The 22,807-nt window shown below is 40.4% G+C and overlaps 1 protein-coding gene across 1 annotated transcript; it reads right to left on the bottom strand.

Moving 5' to 3' along the window:
• Nucleotides 1–1,120: 1,120 nt before the first annotated feature.
• LOC143852816 (Glycosyltransferase family 61 protein) lies at nt 1,121–2,972 on the bottom strand. Its single transcript, XM_077362430.1, has one exon. It carries the CDS (start codon nt 2,805–2,807, stop codon nt 1,311–1,313), a length of 1,497 nt encoding a protein of 498 aa, XP_077218545.1. The 5' UTR covers nt 2,808–2,972; the 3' UTR covers nt 1,121–1,310.
• Between the last annotated feature and the right edge of the window lie 19,835 nt (nt 2,973–22,807).

Below are 22,807 nucleotides of genomic sequence, written 5' to 3'. Positions count from 1 at the left end.
TTGAAATCCTTTGAATCCCTAAATGAAAGAATTGAATCCCTACATGGAACCCTTTCAGACACTTTTAAACCTAAATGAAGCCCTTCCAAATCCAAAATGAAACCCAAAATGCCAACATACCAACTGTAACCATTGAAACCCTAAATGGAACCATTCAAACTCTAAATGAAACCATAAATGGAAGCATTGAAACCCTAACTGAAACCCTTTCAAACCATTGAAACCCTATATGAAACCCTTTAAAACTACTGAAACCCTATATGAAATCCTAAACAATTCAAACCCTAAATGAAAATCTAAACCATTCAAAGCCATTCAAACCATAAATGAAACCATTTACACCCTCTCAAACCCTAAATGAAACCCTTTGAAACCCAAAATCAAACCCAAACCTTTGAAAACCTACAGTCCCTAAACAAAAATTAGGGGAAAGCTCAATTACATCTTTCAAACCCTAAAAGCATATGTTGTTTCTAACAAATAATGGTTTGAGACCATTGAAACCCTAAAAAAACGAAAAATAACCAAATGAAACCCTTTCCTAAGTATTTCAAACCCTTCAAACATTACAAGCCACAGAAAGTCGTTTCAAACACTAATAAGGAGGCACTTATAAGAGGTTCTGAGACCGTCAAACATGGTTGTAAGTGTTTCAGATCCATCCCCTCCACAAGAAAAAAAATGAAACCCTAACTCTATAGATTTCAAAAATACCTTCTCAGAGTTGCACCACAATTTCCGGCGAGAAGGGGACGGATTCTGGCGACAAGGGGACGGATTCCTGCGAGAAAAAACGTGTCCCGGTGATAAGGTAGAACTTTCAGGTGAATGGGAGAAAGAAGAGAGAGAGAGAGAGAGAGAGAGAGAGAGAGAGAGAGAGATGGGCAAAAACGTTGTTTCTAAGATAAGGGTATTCTTGTCATTTCCTGTCCATGACCGTACCTGACAGCCCCTCTTTCCTTATTTTGAAATATCTACCCTTGATTCACAATTTAACAAAAATTTCGCATTTTTTTAATAATTTTTCCTTAATAAAATTGTTATCTTTCAAAAAAATAAAATAAAAGGCCATGAGTGTTATCAAATCCTATACATCCTCACTGAAATTGAATTACCGAAATAAATAAGAAGGGACGACTGCCATCTTAATCATAACCAATGAATGAATAAAATGGAAGTAAAAGAAGCTACTTTCGCCTATGTACACAACAATTCAAAGATTACACCCATTTTTTCTCCCCCTAACTCCAATACAATGACAATCCCTTCAAAAAAAAAAAAAAAACACGAGGCACAAGCAGCAACCTGCCTCAGCTCTCCTGCCTCCACCTCCTCCTAAAACTAGAATTCGAATTAGACACAGAGTAACGATAAGCACGAAGCAATCTCTTTCCAAACCGACCGAGATTCAATCTCACCTTCTGCCCATCAAGATAAACCCTCTTGGTCACCTGCCATCCCTTGGCATTCACACTCTCCGGATCACGAAGAACTGCATCCTCCTTATCATATTCTTCATACAAAGAGCTCTCTCTATCCATTATCTTATAACCAATGTACTTCAGACCCAGCTTCATTGAGGGTTCCCCATAGTAAGTCTGAGCTGCCCAATCAGTGCCCAAAGGAACCACCTGCACAAAAACAGAGCCAGGCCTCATGAACAAAAAATGTGTCATGGCCGCTCCATGGACACCCACCATTGCATTGCAGCCGTTGATCGCCCGATAAATCTTAGCCAATTCCATCGTTGGCGTCGGCTGTAAAATCTCCACTTTAAACCCAATTGACTCTGCCAATTTCACCACTTCCCTTTGGTTGGAAATCTCTCTTGACCCGTTGCGTGCTACTATAACAAGTTTGGGTTGTTTCTTCATCTCTTTTAATCCTTCAACTTTGGGTAGTGCTAGTGCCGCTGCTTCTTCTTCTTCTTGGATTATTGATGTAATTCGGGGCTTATACGCGTCATCGAGCAGGTGGCGGAAATCCTGAATTGAATGGTTTACGGGCATTTGGGAAGAATCCACAGTGAGCTCATCGTGGATTCTGAGACCAACAATGGCTTCTGAGAAGCAATGTGTTTTGGGGTCTTTTGAGAAATCTATGGGAGGGTAGTTAGAAAGTTGGGAAAGGATATCACCGTATTTAGTAATCCACCAGTCATGGTATTCGAGAATAACGAACACCACCTGTTTGTTGAAATTCTTGGAAGTGATGTACAAAGGGAGGATGCCGTCGTTGAACTCGTGGTACACGTTGCCCGTGTAACCCCCTGTAGAGAAGAAGACTGCCGGGACAGAGTGTTGAACCTGGCAAGGGCTTTGGGTTTGTGTGTCTTTGGTTTTGACGATGAGTCTGAGCTCGTCGATCGTGTCCATGACGCTCGTCTCCCATTTTCTCGTGTAGGGTTTGATCTTTTCTATCTGGGTCTCTGTTGTATTGGATTTTTCAGAGTAGAGGAAAATGGAAGAAGAAGGTGAGCGAGTCCTTATGTCTCCTTTCATGAAACAGACATCAGAACGGGTACTTGTTCTATCACAGCAAATTCTCCCAGCAACTGTAGAACAGAGAGCAACATTTGCGTCCTTGTCTGCGAATCGACCTTCATCATTTAAGTCCTCTGTTTTAATGAGGCGATGGGCGAAGACGAGGCTGCAGGAAATGAGGGCAAAAATGAAGAGACAGAGAGGATTAGGCCTCGTTTTTTTGTAGGAGGAATTCCCACAGTCGAGAAAAAGGGTCTGTATTTCTTCTACTTCTACTTCGCTATTCTTCCGAAGAAGCTGAGGATTACGGTGGTGATGAACCATCTTCCCTTTATTTGCTTCCTATAAACGCAGGAAATTTCAGATAATCTAACGAGGAGATGATGGGTTATGGATTGTGTTGGAGCAATGAAGATAAGAAAAGACAGTGCGGGAGATGAAACAGAGGGAGAGGGGTTTTATTAGTGGAGAGAGCATAGACAGGTGCTATCTTGCTGTATCTGCAGCTTTCTGTCTTTATCGAGAGAGAGAGAGAGAGAGTTGGGTGGGTTTGGGGGCCGAGCTGGAAACGGGTCAAATGCGTTTGCGTGTGTCTAATTTGGTGAGCTGGCAGATAAAGAGGGGTTGGTTTCGAGAGCGACTTTCTCGCTTTCACGAGTTCTGTCGGACAATCTAATTCCACTCTCTCGTCAACAACAGGGAAGTAATAGGTAGGGCGCTGATATTCCCCCCCCCCCCCCCCCCCCCTCCCAAGACGGCTGGCTAACGTATTCCCACCATTTGACCGGTCTCTCTCTCTCTCTCTATCTAAATAGAAACTACATCTTATGCAACCTCTATAGATTATAGGGTTGTGATCATCCTACGAAAATGATTTTTGGGGCACAACCTCTTTACATTGTGGCCCATCAAATGGACGGCTCGGATCATCCTATGGTATGGACGGTACGCTTCATTTTCAAAAATATGGGTGGGGCCTAAATTGGTACGAACCACACCATAGGATGATCCAAACCATGATGCTTCAATTTGAAAAATATCGGTGGGGCCTACTATTGGGCCTTAATGTTAGTGTACGACCAACTCCATAGGATTATCCAAACCATGGACGGCTTGGATCATCCTATGTTGTGGACGGGCCTTAATATTACTGTACGACCACAGGATGATCCAAACCATTCGTTTGGGGGCACAACCCATTTACGTTATGGCCCATCAAATGGACGGCTCGGATCATCCTATGGTCTGGACGGTACACTTCATTTTCAAAAATATGGGTGGGGCCTAAATTGGGCCGTAATGTTACTGTACGAACCACACCATAGGAGGATCCAAACCATGGATCATCCTATGTTGTGGACGGTACGCTTCAATTTGAAAAAAATCGGTGGGGCCTACGATTGGGCCTTAATGTTACTGTACGAACTCCATAGGATTATCCAAACCATGGACGGCTTGGATCGTCCTATGCTGTGGACGGCCTTAATGTTACTTTACGACCAACTCCATAGAATGATCCAAACCATTCATTTGATGGGCCACAATGTAAATAGGTTGTGCCCCAAAAATCATTTCCCTAGGATGATCACAACCCTACAATCTATAGAGGTTGCATAAGATGTAGTTTCTATTTAGATCGGAGGGCTAGGATCAGCCTATGTAAATGATATTTTGGGACGCAACCTATTTACGTTTATGGCCCGTCAAATGGACGGTTTGGATTATCCTACCGTGGTATGGGCGGGGCCTACGTTGTTTAAAGATGAGCCCCCCATTCCACCAACGGTTTCTGTTGGGCCCACCGACTGTTCCTGTTGTGTGTGTGTGGAGAGAGAGAGAGACCGGTCAAATGGTGGGAAAGTGACATATCCTAACGTTTTGGGCAGCCGTCAAGGGGGGGGATATCAGCGCCCAAGTAATATTCAACTATAGAAGTTTAACGATGGACCCATCTTGATTGGATGATCCAAGCGCTTTAATTCTTGTAAGACAAGCTGGCAGGTGGATGAAACCCGCATATTCGTATTGATCTTTTCACAGTTGCCAAAGAATAGGCAGAGAAAAAAATAAGAAAAGAACACCAAAAGCACGTGAGTTCGTACGTGGTTTCGCTTGGGGTTCGGGAGCCCAATGGAATCTGAAGTGTTGAAAGAAACCAAGGCGGCGTCGTGGAAATAGGAAAATAGTATTTCTCTAAACAATACAGTGGGGCGCAACATCCCTACAGCACATTTATAATGTGATTGGATCCATTTCATGGTGCACACCAACGCGGCACAGATTTTATAAGCCTTTCAACGTTGGTTGGTCAAACGTGCTATGGATTATTTATAGCTTTTTACGACGAATGAGTACGGGTGCAACTCGGTTTGGGTTCAACCGGAAAAAATCCCGAGGGGTTGTGTTTGGGTCGGGCTTGGGTTGAAGAAGTTGAACTCGAGCCGGGTCGAGTTCAGGTTGAAGAAGTTGAATCCGAGCAGGGTCGGATTCGGTTTGAGTCAATCTGACCCGCAACAAAACCCGACATTTAAAAAAAATTGCAAGTTTTCTGTATTATTTGTTTAGAACATAAAATCATAAAGGGAAAAGATATCACCATAAGTGTGCCAACCAGACCCGCATCAAAACTTGACATTTAAAAAAAAAGTTACCAATTTTCTGTTTTATTTTTTTAGAAAATAAAAACCTAAAGGGGAAGGATATCAGCATAACTAGGTCATGCAACCCGACTCAACTTGACCCGGATTGGAAAATCCGGTCTGCTTCAATTCGGGTTCAGATATTAAGGGCGAGTTTGGCAAGGCTTTTCAGTCTCGTCTAATTTCAGTTGCGAGAAATAGATTTATGAGAATCTTGAGAAGCGACAATTAGCCGCTCTATAGAATTCTTCTTTTTAGTCTAAAAAGAAGGCATAATTGTAGAACTGGACCTTAGATTATCAAACATGATTTTTGAGATCTTTTGCGCTTCTCAGTCTAATTATGAAAAAAGGGAGAATCCCACAATTAGATAATTAGATTGTTCCCGAACATCCCTAAATTTTTCGACGGATCAGGTTAACCTTCATCGGGTTGAGAGTGTTAGTGATTTTGCATTTTCAAAATCATGTATATTACATGTTTTAGTGTTTTGGAAAATGTTTTATCAAAAGCGTTTGGGAAAAAGAAAAAGTTTTCTTGGAAATATTTGCTTTTACAAAAGGATGTAGAAGTGTAGTTGAAAAAGATAGTTCCACATCGGATGAGAGAAAAGAAAGAGAAGGGCTTATAAAGCACTACCTTTTCTAACTCTTGTTGATTGCACATTGGGTGGAACCCATGGTTGGACCCGCGGGACGGTGCAACGCACCGTTCGCACACGCGCACGCGCGCGCGCGCGCGGGCAATGGGCTATAGGGCGCATAGTGGCGCTTTATTGGCGCTTTATTGGCACTTTTTTAGGCGCAACGTCGCGAGGAGCGATTGGAGCCTTTAATTTTTCCAGATTTGATCTGCACCGTTGGATCAAGATGAAGATGGACCGGTCGGATGGGTGGGTCAAATGGTTCGCAGGCTCATCAAGCCGAATGGTTCAGTTGGGTTGGGCTTCGGTTCGGGCCTAACGGTGGGCCCGTTTCGGTTCGGGCCTAACGGTCGGCCCAACGGGCCCATGATTCCAACGGTCAAAGGGTGTGATCAAATGGGTTGTGTCCCTTTCCCCAACGGTCATGTGCCAAGGGGGTGCGATCCACACCATAGATGATTGATCTAACGATGACTGGGTTGGAAAGAGGTTTTACTCAAGCCAACAGTCACATCTAGGATCGATCAGGACCGTTCAATATCAATGGGTGCGATCTAACGGTCAGATTTCAAACATTCTGGAAAGGTGCCCTGTAGAGGTGTTTTTCACACTGAAAAGACACCAGATGGTCTATAAAAAATGTGCAAACTTCAGTCATTTAATATAGAAATCGAATTGGCAATTCTGACTGACTTTACACTCTCTTCTACACTCCTACTAAAATCCCCAAGTATTTCTACATACTGTTTTTCTTTTGTTTACTGTTCTAGATACTGTTTTTCTGCAGAAACAGAATCTAGAGATTTCTCTAAGGCTTGAAATTTCGGAAGGGCATTTCGGGTTTGATTCCGCTAGTGCTACGCGTCATCAAACATTAGTAGGGCTTCCCTACTAGGCTTCATTGTATCTTGGAGGCAATTCGCGGATCCCCTTTGCACACTACTAGTGGGGGCGAATCTTGTCTTAAGGAAAGTGATATCACGCCTTGAAGCAACAAGTTTCTGTTTTCTATCATCAACAGTACCCTCAACAAATTGTCCAACAATCTTAAGACAAGATTTTCTACTGTTGTTTCAATGGCACTTTATTCAGTTCGTCAAATGACCCAAGACTTTGTCAAACTCGAACGTTTCGACAAAGGAAATTTCAAGCGCTGGCAGAAGAAGCTGCACTTCATTTTGACATCACTCAAAGTGGTCCATGTTCTCACAACTCTAAAGCCGTCAGCAAATGAAAATGAAACTTTGGCGGAGGCTCGTGCAAGGATGAAGTGGGAACAGGATGACTACATTTGCAAAGGGCACATCCTAAATGCTATGTCAGATACACTATTTGACATATATCAAGGCATGGGATCAGCAAGTGAAATCTGGAATGCACTTGAAGCCAAATACTTGGCGGAAGACGCTAGTAGCAAGAAATTCACTGTGAGTCAATTTTTAAATTTTAAAATGGTAGATGATAAGTCTGTTATTGATCAATTACATGAAATACAACATGTAATTAATCAAATTCATTTGCAAGGCATCCTTCTTGATGATTCCTTCATTGTCCCGTCAATTATTGACAAACTTCCACCAAATTGGAAAGACTTTAGAAAAAGTCTAAAACACAAGAAAGAGGAAATGTCTATTGAAGACTTGGCTCAATGCCTCAGGATTGAGGAAGAGTCAAGAATCAGAGACAAGAAAGAAAATGAAACTGTATCCTCTAAGATCCATTTGGTGGAAAATGTCAAGAATTCGAACCAACAAAGAAAAGGCAATTGGAAGAGAAACAAACACCCTGAAAAGAATACTAATAAGAATAAGAAAAGAAAGGGTGCTTGTTTCAACTGTGGCAAACCAGGCCATTACAAGAGTGAGTGCCGACTTCTTAAGGATAAGAAGTCGGGTGCACCAACAGACAAAGAAAAGTTTGTCGCCATGATTTCAGAGGCAAATATGCTTGAAGATGGCAATGATTGGTGGATTGACTCTGGTGCGACGATGCATGTCTGTAAAGACAGGAACCTGTTTTCAACTTATGAAACAGTTGAAGATGGAAGCGTGTTATACATGGGAAATTCGTCGACAGCAGAAGTCAAAGGGAAGGGCAAGGTGGAACTTGAGTTCACATCCGGCAAGCGACTCACTCTAACCGGTGTCTACCATGTACCAGAAGTTAGAAAGAACTTAGTGTCTGGAAGCATTCTCAACAAGAATGGCTTCAAACTTGTATTTGAATCTGACAAGTTCATTCTTTCTAAGGGGGGTACTTTTGTTGGGAAGGGATATATGTATGAAGGGATGTTCAAACTTAATATCAATAAAGTGAATGTCTTTGCTTATGTTTTGGATTCTTCTTTATCTTTATGGCATAATCGTTTAGGACATGTAAATACTAGGAAAATGAATGATATGGTTAAGTTAACCTTAATTCCTAAATATGAAAATGACTTAGTAGATAGATGTAAAACATGCATGCAAACCAAGATAATTACTAAGTCATTTCCTAAAGTAGATAGAACTTCTAACTTGTTAGATTTAATTCATAGTGATGTATGTGACATTCATAGTGTTCCCACAAAGGGAGGTAAAAAGTACTTTGTTACATTTATTGATGATTATTCTAAGTACTGTTATGTTTATCTACTTAGTCATAAAGATGAGGTTTTAGAAAAATTTAAGATTTATAAAACTGAAGTAGAAAACCAATGTATAACAAGCATTAAATGTCTCAGATCAGATAGAGGTGGTGAATATCACTTTCCTCATTTCTGTGAATCAGTAGGCATAGTCCATGAAACTTCTGCCCCTTATACACCACAACAAAATGGTGTAGCAGAAAGGAAGAATAGGACACTTACTGAAATGATTAATGCTATGCTTGTTAATTCTGGTTTAAATAAAAGTTTTTGGGGTGAAGCCTTACTTACAGCTTGTCACATTTTGAATAGGGTACCAAGTAAGAAATCTGATATAACCCCTTATGAATTGTGGAAGAAAAGGAAACCAAACTTAAGTTACCTTAAAGTTTGGGGTTGTAGATCTATAGTTAAAGTCCCTAAACCTAAGTTAAGGAAATTAGGTGAAAAGGGTATTGAGTGTATCTTTTTGGGATATGCTAGTCACAGTAAGGCCTATAGGTTCTTAGTTATAGAACCCAATGATTTTATAGATGTCAATACCATAATTGAATCTAGAGATGCATTTTTCTATGAAAATAGGTTCACTTCAATTCCTAAAGAAATTGAACCTACAACTTCTGTAGATCATCATTTAGAATCACAAACAGAAGTTGGTGAACCTAGTGTACAACCTAGTAAAATAAGAAGAAGCTCAAGAGATAGAAGGGATAGGAGTTTTGGCCCTGACTTTGTAACCTACCTGGTAGAAGGGACAAGGGAAAAACTCCAAGGTTCTATCTTGTTAAACTTTAGCATAGAAAGTGACCCTCAAACCTATGGAGAAGCCATAAAGTCACAAGATGCTGCTTTTTGGAAAGAAGCAATTAATGACGAAATGGATTCTATCATGGGTAATAAAACTTGGATTTTGGTTGATCTACCACCTGGGTCTAAACCTATAGGATGTAAATGGATCTTCAAGAAGAAGATCAAAGTAGATGGGACCATAGAAAAGTTTAAGGCAAGGTTAGTTGCCAAAGGGTTTACTCAAAAACCCGGTATTGATTTCTTTGACACATATGCACCTGTTGCTAGGATTTCTACCATTAGAGTGTTGATTGCCCTTGCTTCCATATACAAACTTCACATTCACCAGATGGATGTTAAAACCGCATTCTTAAATGGTGAACTTGATGAAGAAGTGTATATGGAACAACCTGAGGGATTTATTCTGCCAGGCCAAGAGCATAAAGTATGTAAGCTTATCAAATCTTTGTATGGGCTTAAGCAAGCCCCTAAACAATGGCATGAAAGATTTGATAAAGTCTTAGTGTCAAATGGTTATAAGATACATGAGTCAGATAAATGTATATACAGTAAATTTAAGGGTGGCAAAGGTGTTGTTATTTGTTTATATGTTGATGACATGTTAATTTTTAGTACCGATATTGAAAGCATTCAAAGTACTAAATCATATCTTTCTCAAAACTTTGATATGAAAGATATGGGTGAAGCTGATGTGATTTTGGGTATTAGAATCATAAGACAGAATAATGGTCTTATTCTAACACAATCACATTATATTGAGAAAGTTCTCAAAAAGTTTAACCATTTTGAATGTTCACCCATTTCAACACCTTTTGACCCAAATATAAAGTTGTATCTTAATACTGGTAGGACTATCTCTCAACTAGGGTATGCTAGTGTAATTGGTAGTCTTATGTATGCTATGACTTGTACTAGGCCAGACATAGCATATGCTGTAGGTAAACTTAGTAGGTTTACCAGTAATCCTAGTTTTTCTCATTGGAATGCAGTCTATAGAGTTTTAAAATATTTAAAGAAAACTATAGACTATGGTTTATGTTATAGTGGGTATCCAACTGTAATAGAAGGATACTCTGATGCTAGTTGGATAACTGAGCGTATAGACCATTTATCAACCAGTGGGTGGATTTTCACCCTTGGTGGGGGAGCAGTCTCCTGGGCCTCTAAGAAACAGACATGCATAACAACTTCAACTATGGAAGCAGAGTTTATAGCTCTGGCAGCATGCTGTAAAGAGGCGGAATGGCTTCGGAATTTGTTATTGGAAATTCCGTTATGGTCTAAACCAATGCCATCGATTTATGTCCATTGTGATAGTCAGGCCACACTATCAAGGGCATATAATCATGTTTATAATGGTAAGTCCAGACATATAGGACTTAGACATAGTGCTATAAGAGAGTTACTTACTAATGGAGTAGTAACTATTGATTTTGTGAGATCGAGCCAAAACTTGGCCGATCCATTCACTAAAGCTCTTGCAAGAGATCTGGTGTGTAAAACATCATTAGGGATGGGGTTAAAGCCATTAACCAATAGTCACCAATGATGGAACATCAACTCAACACTTGAATAAACATCAAGTCTTGAGTTCAATGAGTCCAAGTACATCATATGGAGTGATTGCAAGCACTATAATCTGTATTATTTGCCATCCCAAGGTAAAGTGCTTGGTACCTGTAATGTTTAAAAGGAGAAGGCTGAGTATTTAAACTCTTAATAGGCTTATAACATATTGTTGGAGTGTCTTAGTTACAGGGGCACTCTTGATAAGCCTACCTATGTGAGTGTGGAAGTGGTGCCGCTTCCTATGAGACCTGGCTAGTCTCTAGAGCGCTCATGAAACCAAGATATAGACACAAGGCCAGTTCATGTGTCGGTTTTAGAAATTGCCCAAAGAGGTGAAATCTTGTGTGTGAGACGTATCCGGTTAACCAAATAGAATAGCTAGTTCAAAGATACGTCTACTATGCAATTCTGGTTAACTTTGATATGTCCTCACTAAGTGAAGGTTCAAATCGAGAGATACCTTCATCTATGCATAAGATTTCCAAGCCTGATGAGAAAATTTTCTTTGATTTTGAAAATGGTGGGGGATTGTTAGTGATTTTGCATTTTCAAAATCATGTATATTACATGTTTTAGTGTTTTGGAAAATGTTTTATCAAAAGCGTTTGGGAAAAAGAAAAAGTTTTCTTGGAAATATTTGCTTTTACAAAAGGATGTAGAAGTGTAGTTGAAAAAGATAGTTCCACATCGGATGAGAGAAAAGAAAGAGAAGGGCTTATAAAGCACTACCTTTTCTAACTCTTGTTGATTGCACATTGGGTTGAACCCATGGTTGGACCCGCGGGACGGTGCAACGCACCGTTCGCACACGCGCACGCGCACGCGCGCGCGCGGCGTGGGCAATGGGCTATAGGGCGCATAGTGGCGCTTTATTGGCGCTTTTTTAGGCGCACTTTGCACTTCGCACGTACGCAACGTCGCGAGGAGCGATTGGAGCCTTTAATTTTTCCAGATTTGATCTGCACCGTTGGATCAAGATGAAGATGGACCGGTCGGATGGGTGGGTCAAATGGTTCGCAGGCCCATCAAGCCGAATGGTTCAGTTGGGTTGGGCTTCGGTTCGGGCCTAACGGTGGGCCCGTTTCGGTTCGGGCCTAACGGTCGGCCCAACGGGCCCATGACTCCAACGGTCAAAGGGTGTGATCAAATGGGTTGTGTCCCTTTCCCCAACGGTCATGTGCCAAGGGGGTGCGATCCACACCATAGATGATTGATCTAACGATGACTGGGTTGGAAAGAGGTTTTACTCAAGCCAACAGTCACATCTAGGATCGATCAGGACCGTTCAATATCAATGGGTGCGATCTAACGGTCAGATTTCAAACATTCTGGAAAGGTGCCCTGTAGAGGTGTTTTTCACACTGAAAAGACACCAGATGGTCTATAAAAAATGTGCAAACTTCAGTCATTTAATATAGAAATCGAATTGGCAATTCTGACTGACTTTACACTCTCTTCTACACTCCTACTAAAATCCCCAAGTATTTCTACATACTGTTTTTCTTTTGTTTACTGTTCTAGATACTGTTTTTCTGCAGAAACAGAATCTAGAGATTTCTCTAAGGCTTGAAATTTCGGAAGGGCATTTCGGGTTTGATTCCGCTAGTGCTACGCGTCATCAAACATTAGTAGGGCTTCCCTACTAGGCTTCATTGTATCTTGGAGGCAATTCGCGGATCCCCTTTGCACACTACTAGTGGGGGCGAATCTTGTCTTAAGGAAAGTGATATCACGCCTTGAAGCAACAAGTTTCTGTTTTCTATCATCAACAGTACCCTCAACAAATTGTCCAACAGAGAGTCGGGTCGGGTCAGGTCAGGTTGATAGTTTAGAGTTTTGGGTCGGGTTTGGTTGGCTTTAACTCGACCCAACCCAACCGGAGTTGCACCCCTACGAATGATAGAATGGAAGGTGCCCTAGCAAAACCTAGCTACAAGGGCTGCTCCAATTGTTCCTGTCCAACAAAGTGCATTTCTATATTTTTTTTTTGTGCCACCCACCTCTTTTACACGTGTAATAATGGTGAAATGGTCAATTAACATCGTTAAAGTTGAAACCTAGTGTGCCCCAAGAAGAGAGTGATTACACGGACACTAACTCGGGTTTTGGGGAGTCTTTAGGGCTAAAATCTTGGACGGCCATTGGCTAAGGTTTTTTTTTCCCTGCTGTGGATGGCAAAAGTTGGGTACTTGGGTAGGACTAATTAACGTGTTATGCCTCGAGTTGGAGCTTCCGAACTCCAACGTGGCTAAACACTTCTAAGTATCAATCTCAATTTTTACATTCAACTTTTGGGGCCCATCGGGGACATGTATGTGGAATCAAGAACGTTGATCTTGTAGAGCATGATGAGGCCACCCACATGGTCTTCATTCTATCCCAACAGCTTGTTTTTTCAGTCAATTCTATGTTTCTATTTAGAGTAAACCCGGATGAGGCCACCCACATGATGAGGCCACCCACATGGTCTTCATTCTTTCCCAACATCTTGTTTTTTTATCATTTTCTTAGAATACTTTACAATGGTTATTCAATTAAAAAAACATATCTAATCAAATGGGAGAGCAGTGAGGTGGCTTGAGAGCATCTCCATCCCTAAATGGTACATATATGTTGTTTACATATTATTGATTTTAATTAAATGTTATGGAAAAATAATATATACAATAAAATATGTAGTTATGATCTGTTTTACTTTTTGTTAATGTTAACGTATCTTTGTATATTGTATATTGTATATTCTTTGTATATTGTATGTTGTATCATATTGTATTGTATATTGTATATTCTAATAGCACATTTTTGCACTTTGACGAGTATTTTTAACAATTGAACATGGAAACAGCTAAGAAACTTTAAATTCCAGAAGAAAAATAAAGCATCCACATAAACACCAAATAGACAACTAAGATGCAGATAAACCCACAAACAAACCTAAACTTTCACGTGAAACAAACGCCAGTCTTTGTAAAGGAAGAAGGGAGAATTTGATTGGCGACATATTAAAAATATATCGGACAGTAGAACATGCTTTTATATTCTGTTTTTTTTTTTTTTGGCTGTTAAGGCTCGTGAGCTGTCCAAAAAAGAGAGTTTGAACGTAGAAAACGAACTCTTTGAATATGTGACCTGCTCAGTTAGAAATATTGTCTTCACTCGCTCTTTTTTCAGCATTAATCTACTTTCTTTTACTGCGTGTTTCTCTGCTTCTTTGATTTCATGATTGACTGTGCCTTCTCATACAACATTTGAAATAATGGAAAAACAATTCCATGAAAAAATTACCAAGGTTTATAGGTTTGCAGTTTTTGTTGAAATTTCGGAAAAAAATTTATTGTGGAAAATACGTCTTTCAGGAATAAGTTTACCAACTGGAAAGTTTATTTTCCATGAAAAACTTTCCGTAAATCCGAACAGATAGTAGCCCCATTATGGGGGATTATGAGGAAGGGAAATGATTTCAGCGCTCCAATGTTTTGATAAACATGCACTCCACTTGTTTGTCGTGCAGTATTTGAGGGCTCTAAGTGCTTTGGAGAATTATAATTAATATTCCTATGACAGCCCTTTAAATACTACACGACAGAAGTTGGAGTGCGTGTTTATCAAAACATTGGATAGCAGAAATCATTTCCCTTTGAGGAATGGTGGACTGGAGGGCGCGTTGCAAAAAATAGGTTAAAAGGGTGCCAATGACCAAATTGCATTTAATGTTCATTGACTTTTCCATGTTATAAATGCACTTTGGGGACTTTTGACCAATGGGGGCGCCCTTTCATCCTATTTTGCAAGGGCGCCTTCAGTTTAGCATTCCTCATATAAATTTTATTTATTAATAATTACGTAATCTTGTTATCTAGGCTTTCTTTTGTTTGTTAAAAGGTTCAACGGACGTGGAACAATCTTTTTCCTCACTCTTCCTTCTCTCTCTTGTTATGTCAATGTATTGCTAAAGTAACTGTAATGTGATTGATGACTGGACAAACCTGGAAAGGTCCGGTGGCGGGGAAACTTGTGCCCAATCAACTGAAAGTCTTACACATGCCACATGGATGGTGGAGGATTGAGCAGTGCTCTACGCTATGCACTTTAAAATAAGGAGGTAAGAATGCGGATTAAGATTGCAAACTACAGCGCTATGAGGGTAGTTTTGGACTTTAGTTCAAAACACGTACGAATCTAAAAAAAGTGGAGGAAAAAAGACCATATTGCCCTTCCTGAAACCATCAGAAACCAGATAGCCTCCTCAGATATGTTGCACGAGAGTACACCTCAACATATAGCTCGCCTCTATAAGAGACAGACATTGCCGTTCATAGAGGAAAAAACGCTGGTTCGAATACGTTAATAAACGATAGTCCCATTAGCGGATATAAAGGTTCGAGTGGGAAAAACGCTGGTGATATATTTAATAACGTTGTCGTTTCTAGTTGGAGCGATCGACCACCTTAATCAACGATGGTTTGATTAGTGGATATAACAGTTCGAGTGTGAAAAACGCTTACAATATATTTAATAACGTTGCCGTTTTTTATTGGGGTGATCAATTAATCAATGATGGTTCGATCAGTGGATATAACAGATGGAGTGGGAAAAACGCTAGCGATATATTTAATAATGTTGCCGTTTTTTTATCTACCGACTGACTACCCATCTTATCAACACGGATCAAGTGGAAGAGACGGCATGCTGGTATACTTAATAACGTTGTCGTACTTAGTTTTAGGCTTTCTGTTGGTTGGCAATGACGGCGAGGAACATTGTCGGTATAACTAATTACTTAGACATTCTTAATGGTAGGGTTTCCATTGGGGGCAAGGACCTGAAGGGAATCAATATCTATTAAATGATAGCCAAAATAGATTAAGAAATAAGAAAATAATCAAAATGGGACTGCGGAGAGAATGATTGAGGCTGGGTTCTGATGGTATTAGGAAGGGCAAAAAGGTCTTTGTTCCTCCAAGATTTGTGTCTGTTTTGAACTAAAGTCCAAAGCTACCTGGTAGTTTGCAATATTTATCTACATTCCGTACTTTTCTCTAAAATAAAAAAATTTATACGAGGAAGCCCAGATAGTTCAGTATTTTTCAAAAAGTATAGTACGACCTACACCATAGGATGATCCAAACAATCCATTTGATGGGCCACACAATAAATAGGTTGCGCCAAAAATCATTTTCTTAGGATGATCCTAGCCCTCCGATTTATAGAGGAAGTGAATATTATGGAAACTTCATAGATTGGAGGGTTGGGATCATCCTATGGAAATGATTTTTTGGGCACAACCTATTTACATTGTGTCACGTCAAATGGACGGTTCGGATCATCCTATGGTCTGTGCCGTACAATACATTTTGAAAAATACAGGACTATATGGGCTTACACATGTATAAGAAAGAAACTGCATACCGTATTTTCTATTCTCCTTTGTCCATTTCAATTTACAAAACTACCCAACCTTAGCGGTTACCTTAGGGTGCAATCTTTAACCTTCTTTAGAGTGATTTTCCATTTTTTAGCTTAAAAAAATGAGAATTGTGTTCTTCAGCAATTTCAACAGCCCATCTAAGAATTCATCCTATTTTTAGGCATTATGTTCTAGAGCGAAAGTTTCTCGCTCTAGGAAATCGAACGCTATCTAACGATCTTCCCCTCTCTCCACTATCCTCTTTTTAGGTGAAACGTATCCACTCTCCAACTTTTTAGTGTAAAACCATGTTTTCCGCATTACTTGCACCACAAAATCGAGAATTTTTAGGAATAGTTAAAAAACACAATTCTGACTTGGAAGGACTCTAAAGGATAAAAATTAATTCTAAATTTTAGAAAATCTAGAGAGTGGTTAAAGAACGCACCCTTAGGCTCTATTTGGATGCCACAAGCCAGGCATCCATGCACTAGGAGAGTCCTTAGACATAGGGGCGCCACATCAGCAAGATACATTGTTTGGTTGCTAAACGAAGTTTAGAACCCCTAGAGATTGCATCCTCTTTCGGGGGGTTTTCGGCCCAATGGCATGTCTAACCTATACTTCTCAAATCACACAAAAAGTTAGTTTTTTGTTGAATATACCTTGGGTACAAACGATTTTCATGCCTCTCTCTCTCTCTCTCTCTCTCTCTCTCTCTCTCTCTCTCTCTCTAACTCCCTCCCTCCCTCCCTCCCTCCCTCCCTCCTCTCTGGGCATGCCCAGCACTTCCGCCCATCCCCTAGCCCCATACCGGTCACCTCCCAGCCACTTCCTGGCCACCGTCCACCATTCGGCCCCTCCAGCCCACTACCTCTACCCGGCCCCTTCCATCCACTGCCCAGCATGTTAGAGTTAGTGCCCTAGAAAACCGGTGTACTTTGCTTATTTATCAATAAAATGTTATATTTCATGGCATTTATGGGTAATAAATAATTGAATGTGTGATGTGCTTTTTGTATATGACACATATTTGTCCTTAGGGAGCAAAGTAGTGTTAGATTTGTTGTAAAACCCCGAGCAAAATTGCTACACGTTGCAGAAAAATAAACCCTGTACAACAAAAATTTTGCTCTAACCCAGTGTGGGAGCCGGTTTTTTCCCGTGTTTGCACAGGACGACAGGGGATCACCACAATCGGGTTATACAGGGCGGGTGTTATTTGATCTGCGCTACTTACAGACTCGGGACCGTAGTCTTAACTTTGCAAGTTTAGAGAAACTCAGAGTCGCCACCTAAGTTAGGGCCTATGACCAGTGTCTATTCTTCCAAGGAAATGAGTAACGACTCGAATTTCGTTGGAAGAATAGTAATCAGAGGTTCCTTTGCTCTGGGCCTAGAACCTTATATTTTACTCTGTTTGCTTATGGCACGGTCCTTACAGATATCCAGGTAAGGGTTATGGTTACAATTGGAGAAGGTATTAAGCATCCCTCTCGCCCGGCTTAATCTGGTCTCTTAACTTAGATTGGCATTTTGGAAGGATTTAAAATAAAAGGATTTGATCTTATTTTCCTTGTTAGATTATGCTTAATTCCGAATGTAAATGGAGTGAATTTACAAAAGAAAATGAAAATAAGCGATAATTAACCGGATCGATGTTGTAAGTTGTTTACGGCTCTGAAAGGAACTCGCAATGATCAGGTTAACTTAAATCAAACGGAAAATTACTATACAGAAAATAAAAGTAAAGTAGAGGGATTTATATCGTAAGTTCAGGGGGCAATTTGTGCGCCCGAGATCCTATGATGTCACCACCTCGTACTTTACTGTGCATAAAGCTGTAAATTGCAGAAAGTAAAGAGCAAGTCGGAGGGATTTATGCCACAAGGTATCGGCCGTATCGGAACGACTCTTGTGACATCTCAACCTCGTACCTTACTTGTGCAGAAAGCTGTAAAGTGCTGGAATTAGTAAAAGGCATATAGAGGGGCTTGACACCACGAATGATGAAACCCACCCTATAAGTTTCATAAATACACAACAGAAAGTAAATATGGTTAACCTGATTGATATTGTAAGTTGCTTGCGGCAGAGCCTGATTTCGCAACTTACTCACGACATAGATTGACTTAAATTAGATGACAAAAGGGGCATATAAAGGGGCTTGACATCACGAATGATGAAACCCACCTTATCCGTTTTGTAAATACACAACAAAAAGTAAATATAGTTAATCTGATTGATATTGTAAGTTGCTTGCGGCAAAGCCTGATTTCGCAACTTACTCATGACACAAATTAACTCGAATTAGATGGCAAAGGGGCAGATAAAGGGGCTTGACATCACTGATAATGAAACCCAATGTATCCATTTTATAAATACACAACAGAAAAGTAAATATAGTTAATCTGATTGATATCGTAAGTTGCTTGCGGCAGAGCCTGATTTCGCAACTTACTCACGACGCAAATTAACTCGAATTAGATGGCAAAGGGGTAGATAAAGGGGCTTGACATCACGGATGATGAAACTGACCGTATTCATTCTGTAAATATACAACAGAAAAGTAAATGGATTACATTATTTACATTTGTTAGGGTTTATTCTTATCATTTGGAGAGTTGAGCAGCGTAACCACTCTTATTTGGAGGGGGAGGTTCAGAGATTGCCAAAATTTCGGCAGAACCATGACACTATATTGAGAACAGGGCGTTCGGTTCTTTGAAATTCGGCAGCGCTACCGCGCTTGTGCTGAAAGGGGGACTTTTAAGGCTGCGGAGAAATCGGCGACATAACGGCACTGTATAGTCGAATTGCCTCCGAGTTTGTCGAGATTTCAGGAGAACAATGACGCTACTATGAAAAAGTAGCTCAAAATTTTACGAAATTCGGCAGAAGAACGACATAAACAAGAAAAAAAGACGCTCTGAACCTTCGAAAATTCGGCGGAGTGCCGACATCCGAAAGGAGCTACCTAGTGGTTCTCTACTTTCTCTCTTCTAAAGCAAGCTAACTAGGGTTTCTGTCTGATTTTCTGCAGGGGTGCGGGGCTTGAAAAAGGGAGAAATACACCAAAAGAAAGTGTATACACCTGAGGGGGGGAGAGAGAAGAGGGATTGAGAGAAACACAACTGGTGCTCCGGAACTCGTCATAAGGTTCTTCCTCGCGTCACCTATCACTAATACTTCCTTGACGAAATTGGGTGTCTACAGATGCGCCTCTTTGGTAGAGGGTGCAAGGTACCTGAATGCCAAAGTAAAGAGACCGCAAAATTTTGTCATTGGAGACTAATGATAGGTTTGCAAGCCTCACATCGAATCCTAGGGCGTGCAGCCCTCACCGAGGAACCTTGCTGTCAGGTCATTGAGTGGAAATCTCTCGTCGACGGTTTTTGAAAATACAACCATTAGAATGAGCCCAGGGATGGACGTCGTTACTAACAGCCGGGAGGGTCATCAGAAGTCAGATTTAGGACACCTGACTTGGAGAGGGACCTCTGGGTCAGGTTAAGGACACTTGATTTGGGGAGGGACCTCGGGGGATGTCATTTTGACATCCAGTGCGGACACTGATGACAGGAATGCCAACTTGGCACCTGGTGATTGATGTGATAGATCGTACGCATGATCTTAATTTCAGACTGTGTTTTAAATAGTGCTTGATTTCGACGAGATACACTGTGTACAAATGGACTTGCTCAGGCTTTGATTTGGATTGCAAGATCATTGCATGGATTTGATTTATCTTGATTTGGATGGTCATCGAGGTGAAACAGACTTATCCTGGAGGGCGAACACGTCGCAACGGGTTTGCTCTGATTTTATATAATGTTCAAACGAGTTTACTTTGGTTTGAATGGGTTTCCACGTTTAGACAGACTTACCCTGGAGAGCTAACGCGTCGTAGGTTCGCTAAGATTTAGATACCATGTGGAAATGGATTTACTCTGGTTTGAAAAGGCTACCGTGTTCAGAGGGACTTGCCCTAGAGACCTAACGCGTCATAACTAGTTCACTTAGGTTAGATACCATGTTCTGACGGATTTACTCTGGTTTGAAAGGGCTACCGTGTTCAGACAGACTTGCCCTGGAGAGCTAACGCGTCGTAACGGGCTCACTGTAAGCCCAAGAGTTCCCAAGGTTTCATACATTCACCTTTCCCTTGTTGTTTTGATTCTAGCAAACCTAAATTTATTAGTCTTTATGGACTAATATGTTGCCTTTGAGTGTTGTGTCTTAGACAAGAACGTGACATGTCATATCGTCATTACACAACTGAACACAACACATGGCTTGAGGATCAACATGCACAATGGACCAAAGAGCTTGTACACACATGGGAGACATCATCCTTGGAAGATGTTCAAGTCAAATAGCTCAAGTTGAAAATCCCACAAGCATGCCTAGCAAGTACTAGTAGAAGCATGGAGTTGAACAAGCATTGGTGACACCTCATGTACCACTCAACATGATTTGAAGAATGGAGGATGTCATAAGAACCAAATCATGTCGAAGAGTTCACTCGCAAGTTCAAGATGTCTAAGAAAGTACGGAGGTGCCAAGCAATCCAAGAAGACTCAAGGTTTTATCTTTTTAGGTTGTATTTGGAGTCCTCTTGTTTTAAATGTATTTGCACTTTCAAAGATTTTCAAAATGGTTTCTTAAAACAAATTTGATATCTTTAGAAACCATCCACACTCCCCAAAAGGTGTTTGAAAACCTTGGAAAAAGCCCAAAGACCATGGCCCAAGTCCCTGAAATTTTAATATTTAAAACTAAATTTTCAAATAGGGCCGGTCGACCGGGGTTCTCCGAGCGACTGCGGCAAGGTGGCTGAAAATCCAGCACTTGCCAAAACATAGCGGGCCGGTCGACCGCCATAGGGCCGAGCGACCGCGAATAGGGATCTGGACAAAAATAAAAAAGTCCAGGTTGCTCTCTGCGGACGACCGCGACATACCTGGTCAACCGCGGCGATAAGAATTTGAAAATAAAAAAGAGAGCGCTCGATAGTGCGGGCGACCGGAGCGGTCTCAAAAAGTTTTAAATGGGCTATTTATACCCTATCCTATACCAACTAAACAACCTTTTGCAAGATCATTTCATATCCTTGTGAGCTTAAACTTGAAATCTAAGGTTGTTTTCCCAAAATCCACTTCTATGCTTTGATTTGTACATTTACATTCAACAAGAGGATCTCCATAGGGCTTTTATTAGTGTAATCTTTTGGAGAGAGTGTGAGCTTTTGAGTGTTTGTATTAGCCTATCAAGAGGCATTAAGTGAGCTTTATTTTCTTCCATTCTCATTGTAAGCCCAACGGTTCAACCCTACCTATGTTTTGATGATCTACAAGCTCAAATTGATTATATGTTGCTAATGCTTTTGCTAGTGTTGTGATTTAGACAGGTTACATTCATATCAACACTTGAAGCAAGAAGAGCAAGGGCTAGTCGTGGAGAAAGTCGAGTCTTGGTGGTCATCCATTCCTACATGTCATTATTGTGGTTTACTTGGTCATTTCAACTATGCATGTAGATTTAGAAGATCATCTTACCATGTTTGGGTAAGAAAGGACAAGTCTTGTGAAACTAACATAGATGCCAGAAAGGATAGTTAAGGGATCGGAGCGCCGCCACTTGGATCGTCAGAATTCACAGGAGCTCTCCGGAATTTCACTTCAAATAGGTTCCTTGTTTCATTTTATTTCAATCCTCTAACATGGTGTAGCCTAGATTTAGGGGGGGATCTAGGGAACTAGGGTTTCCCAGCCTTAATTCTCAAGGTTTTCTCCCAATTCTAGTAGATCTAAGATAGAATTTTCTAGATTTAGGTTTCAAAATCAAATTCCAGTGTGATCCAATGCTAGATCTTAATAATTGTGGATAATTCTTCCACAATTCCCAAGTATCCTCGATGGAATTCAATGTAATTTGAATTTTACAGAGATTCAATAGGTAATTCTATAGTAATTAGTTCCTAATTAACCTCTAATAATACAATTAGAGTTTGAATCTCAAAATTTCTAGAAAATTATGCAAAATTCTTGAGAAATCAGAAACGTACGAATTTGGTCTGAGACATATGAATTATGTTCGTACATTTCAGATTCGTACGAAATCTGATTTTTTTGGAATTTTCAAATTCAAATCTGGTGGCAAAATTCACACAAACGTACAAATGACTGTCTGTTCGTACAATTGATAACTTACGAACAGATTCAAAATTCATATGAAGGTACGAATTTTCCAGAGAGTAATGTTTTAAAACATTTCCAAATCAATTGGAGTTTTTTGAATTTGTCAGTTAAGATTTCAAAAATAAGCAGATCTGATTCTTAAGACTATGATTTTCTGAGTGTGGATGGTGCCTAACTCCTTCCATTCACGTAACCTAGCATAATCTAGTACTTTGGTTAGATCTAAGCCTTAAATCAGAGTCAATTAAGGGTCCTAGGCCCTTTCCTAGGTAGTGATTCTCATTTCCTTATCAAATGTGGTTCTGAGAAGAATTTTGGTTTGGTTTTCTAATAAGAATTTTAAGATTTCAAATTAAAGATACAACATACCATATATGTGGGGTTCTAGGAGCTCTATACATGTACTCAGCCTCTGCGATAGGCAACACAA

The sequence above is a fragment of the Tasmannia lanceolata genome, unplaced genomic scaffold (genome assembly GCF_043159265.1).
Source record: "Tasmannia lanceolata isolate RefF3 unplaced genomic scaffold, GAP_Taslan_0.1 ptg000019l, whole genome shotgun sequence".
Taxonomy (NCBI): Eukaryota; Viridiplantae; Streptophyta; class Magnoliopsida; order Canellales; family Winteraceae; genus Tasmannia; species Tasmannia lanceolata.
Note: the sequence above shows the minus strand (reverse complement) of the source record. Positions and strands in the feature narration are given on the sequence as shown.

Bases quoted from the DNA above. Each gene is read 5' to 3' on its own strand.
- LOC143852816 (XM_077362430.1), bottom strand. From the start codon at position 2,807: ATGGTTCATCACCACCGTAATCCTCAGCTTCTTCGGAAGAATAGCGAA.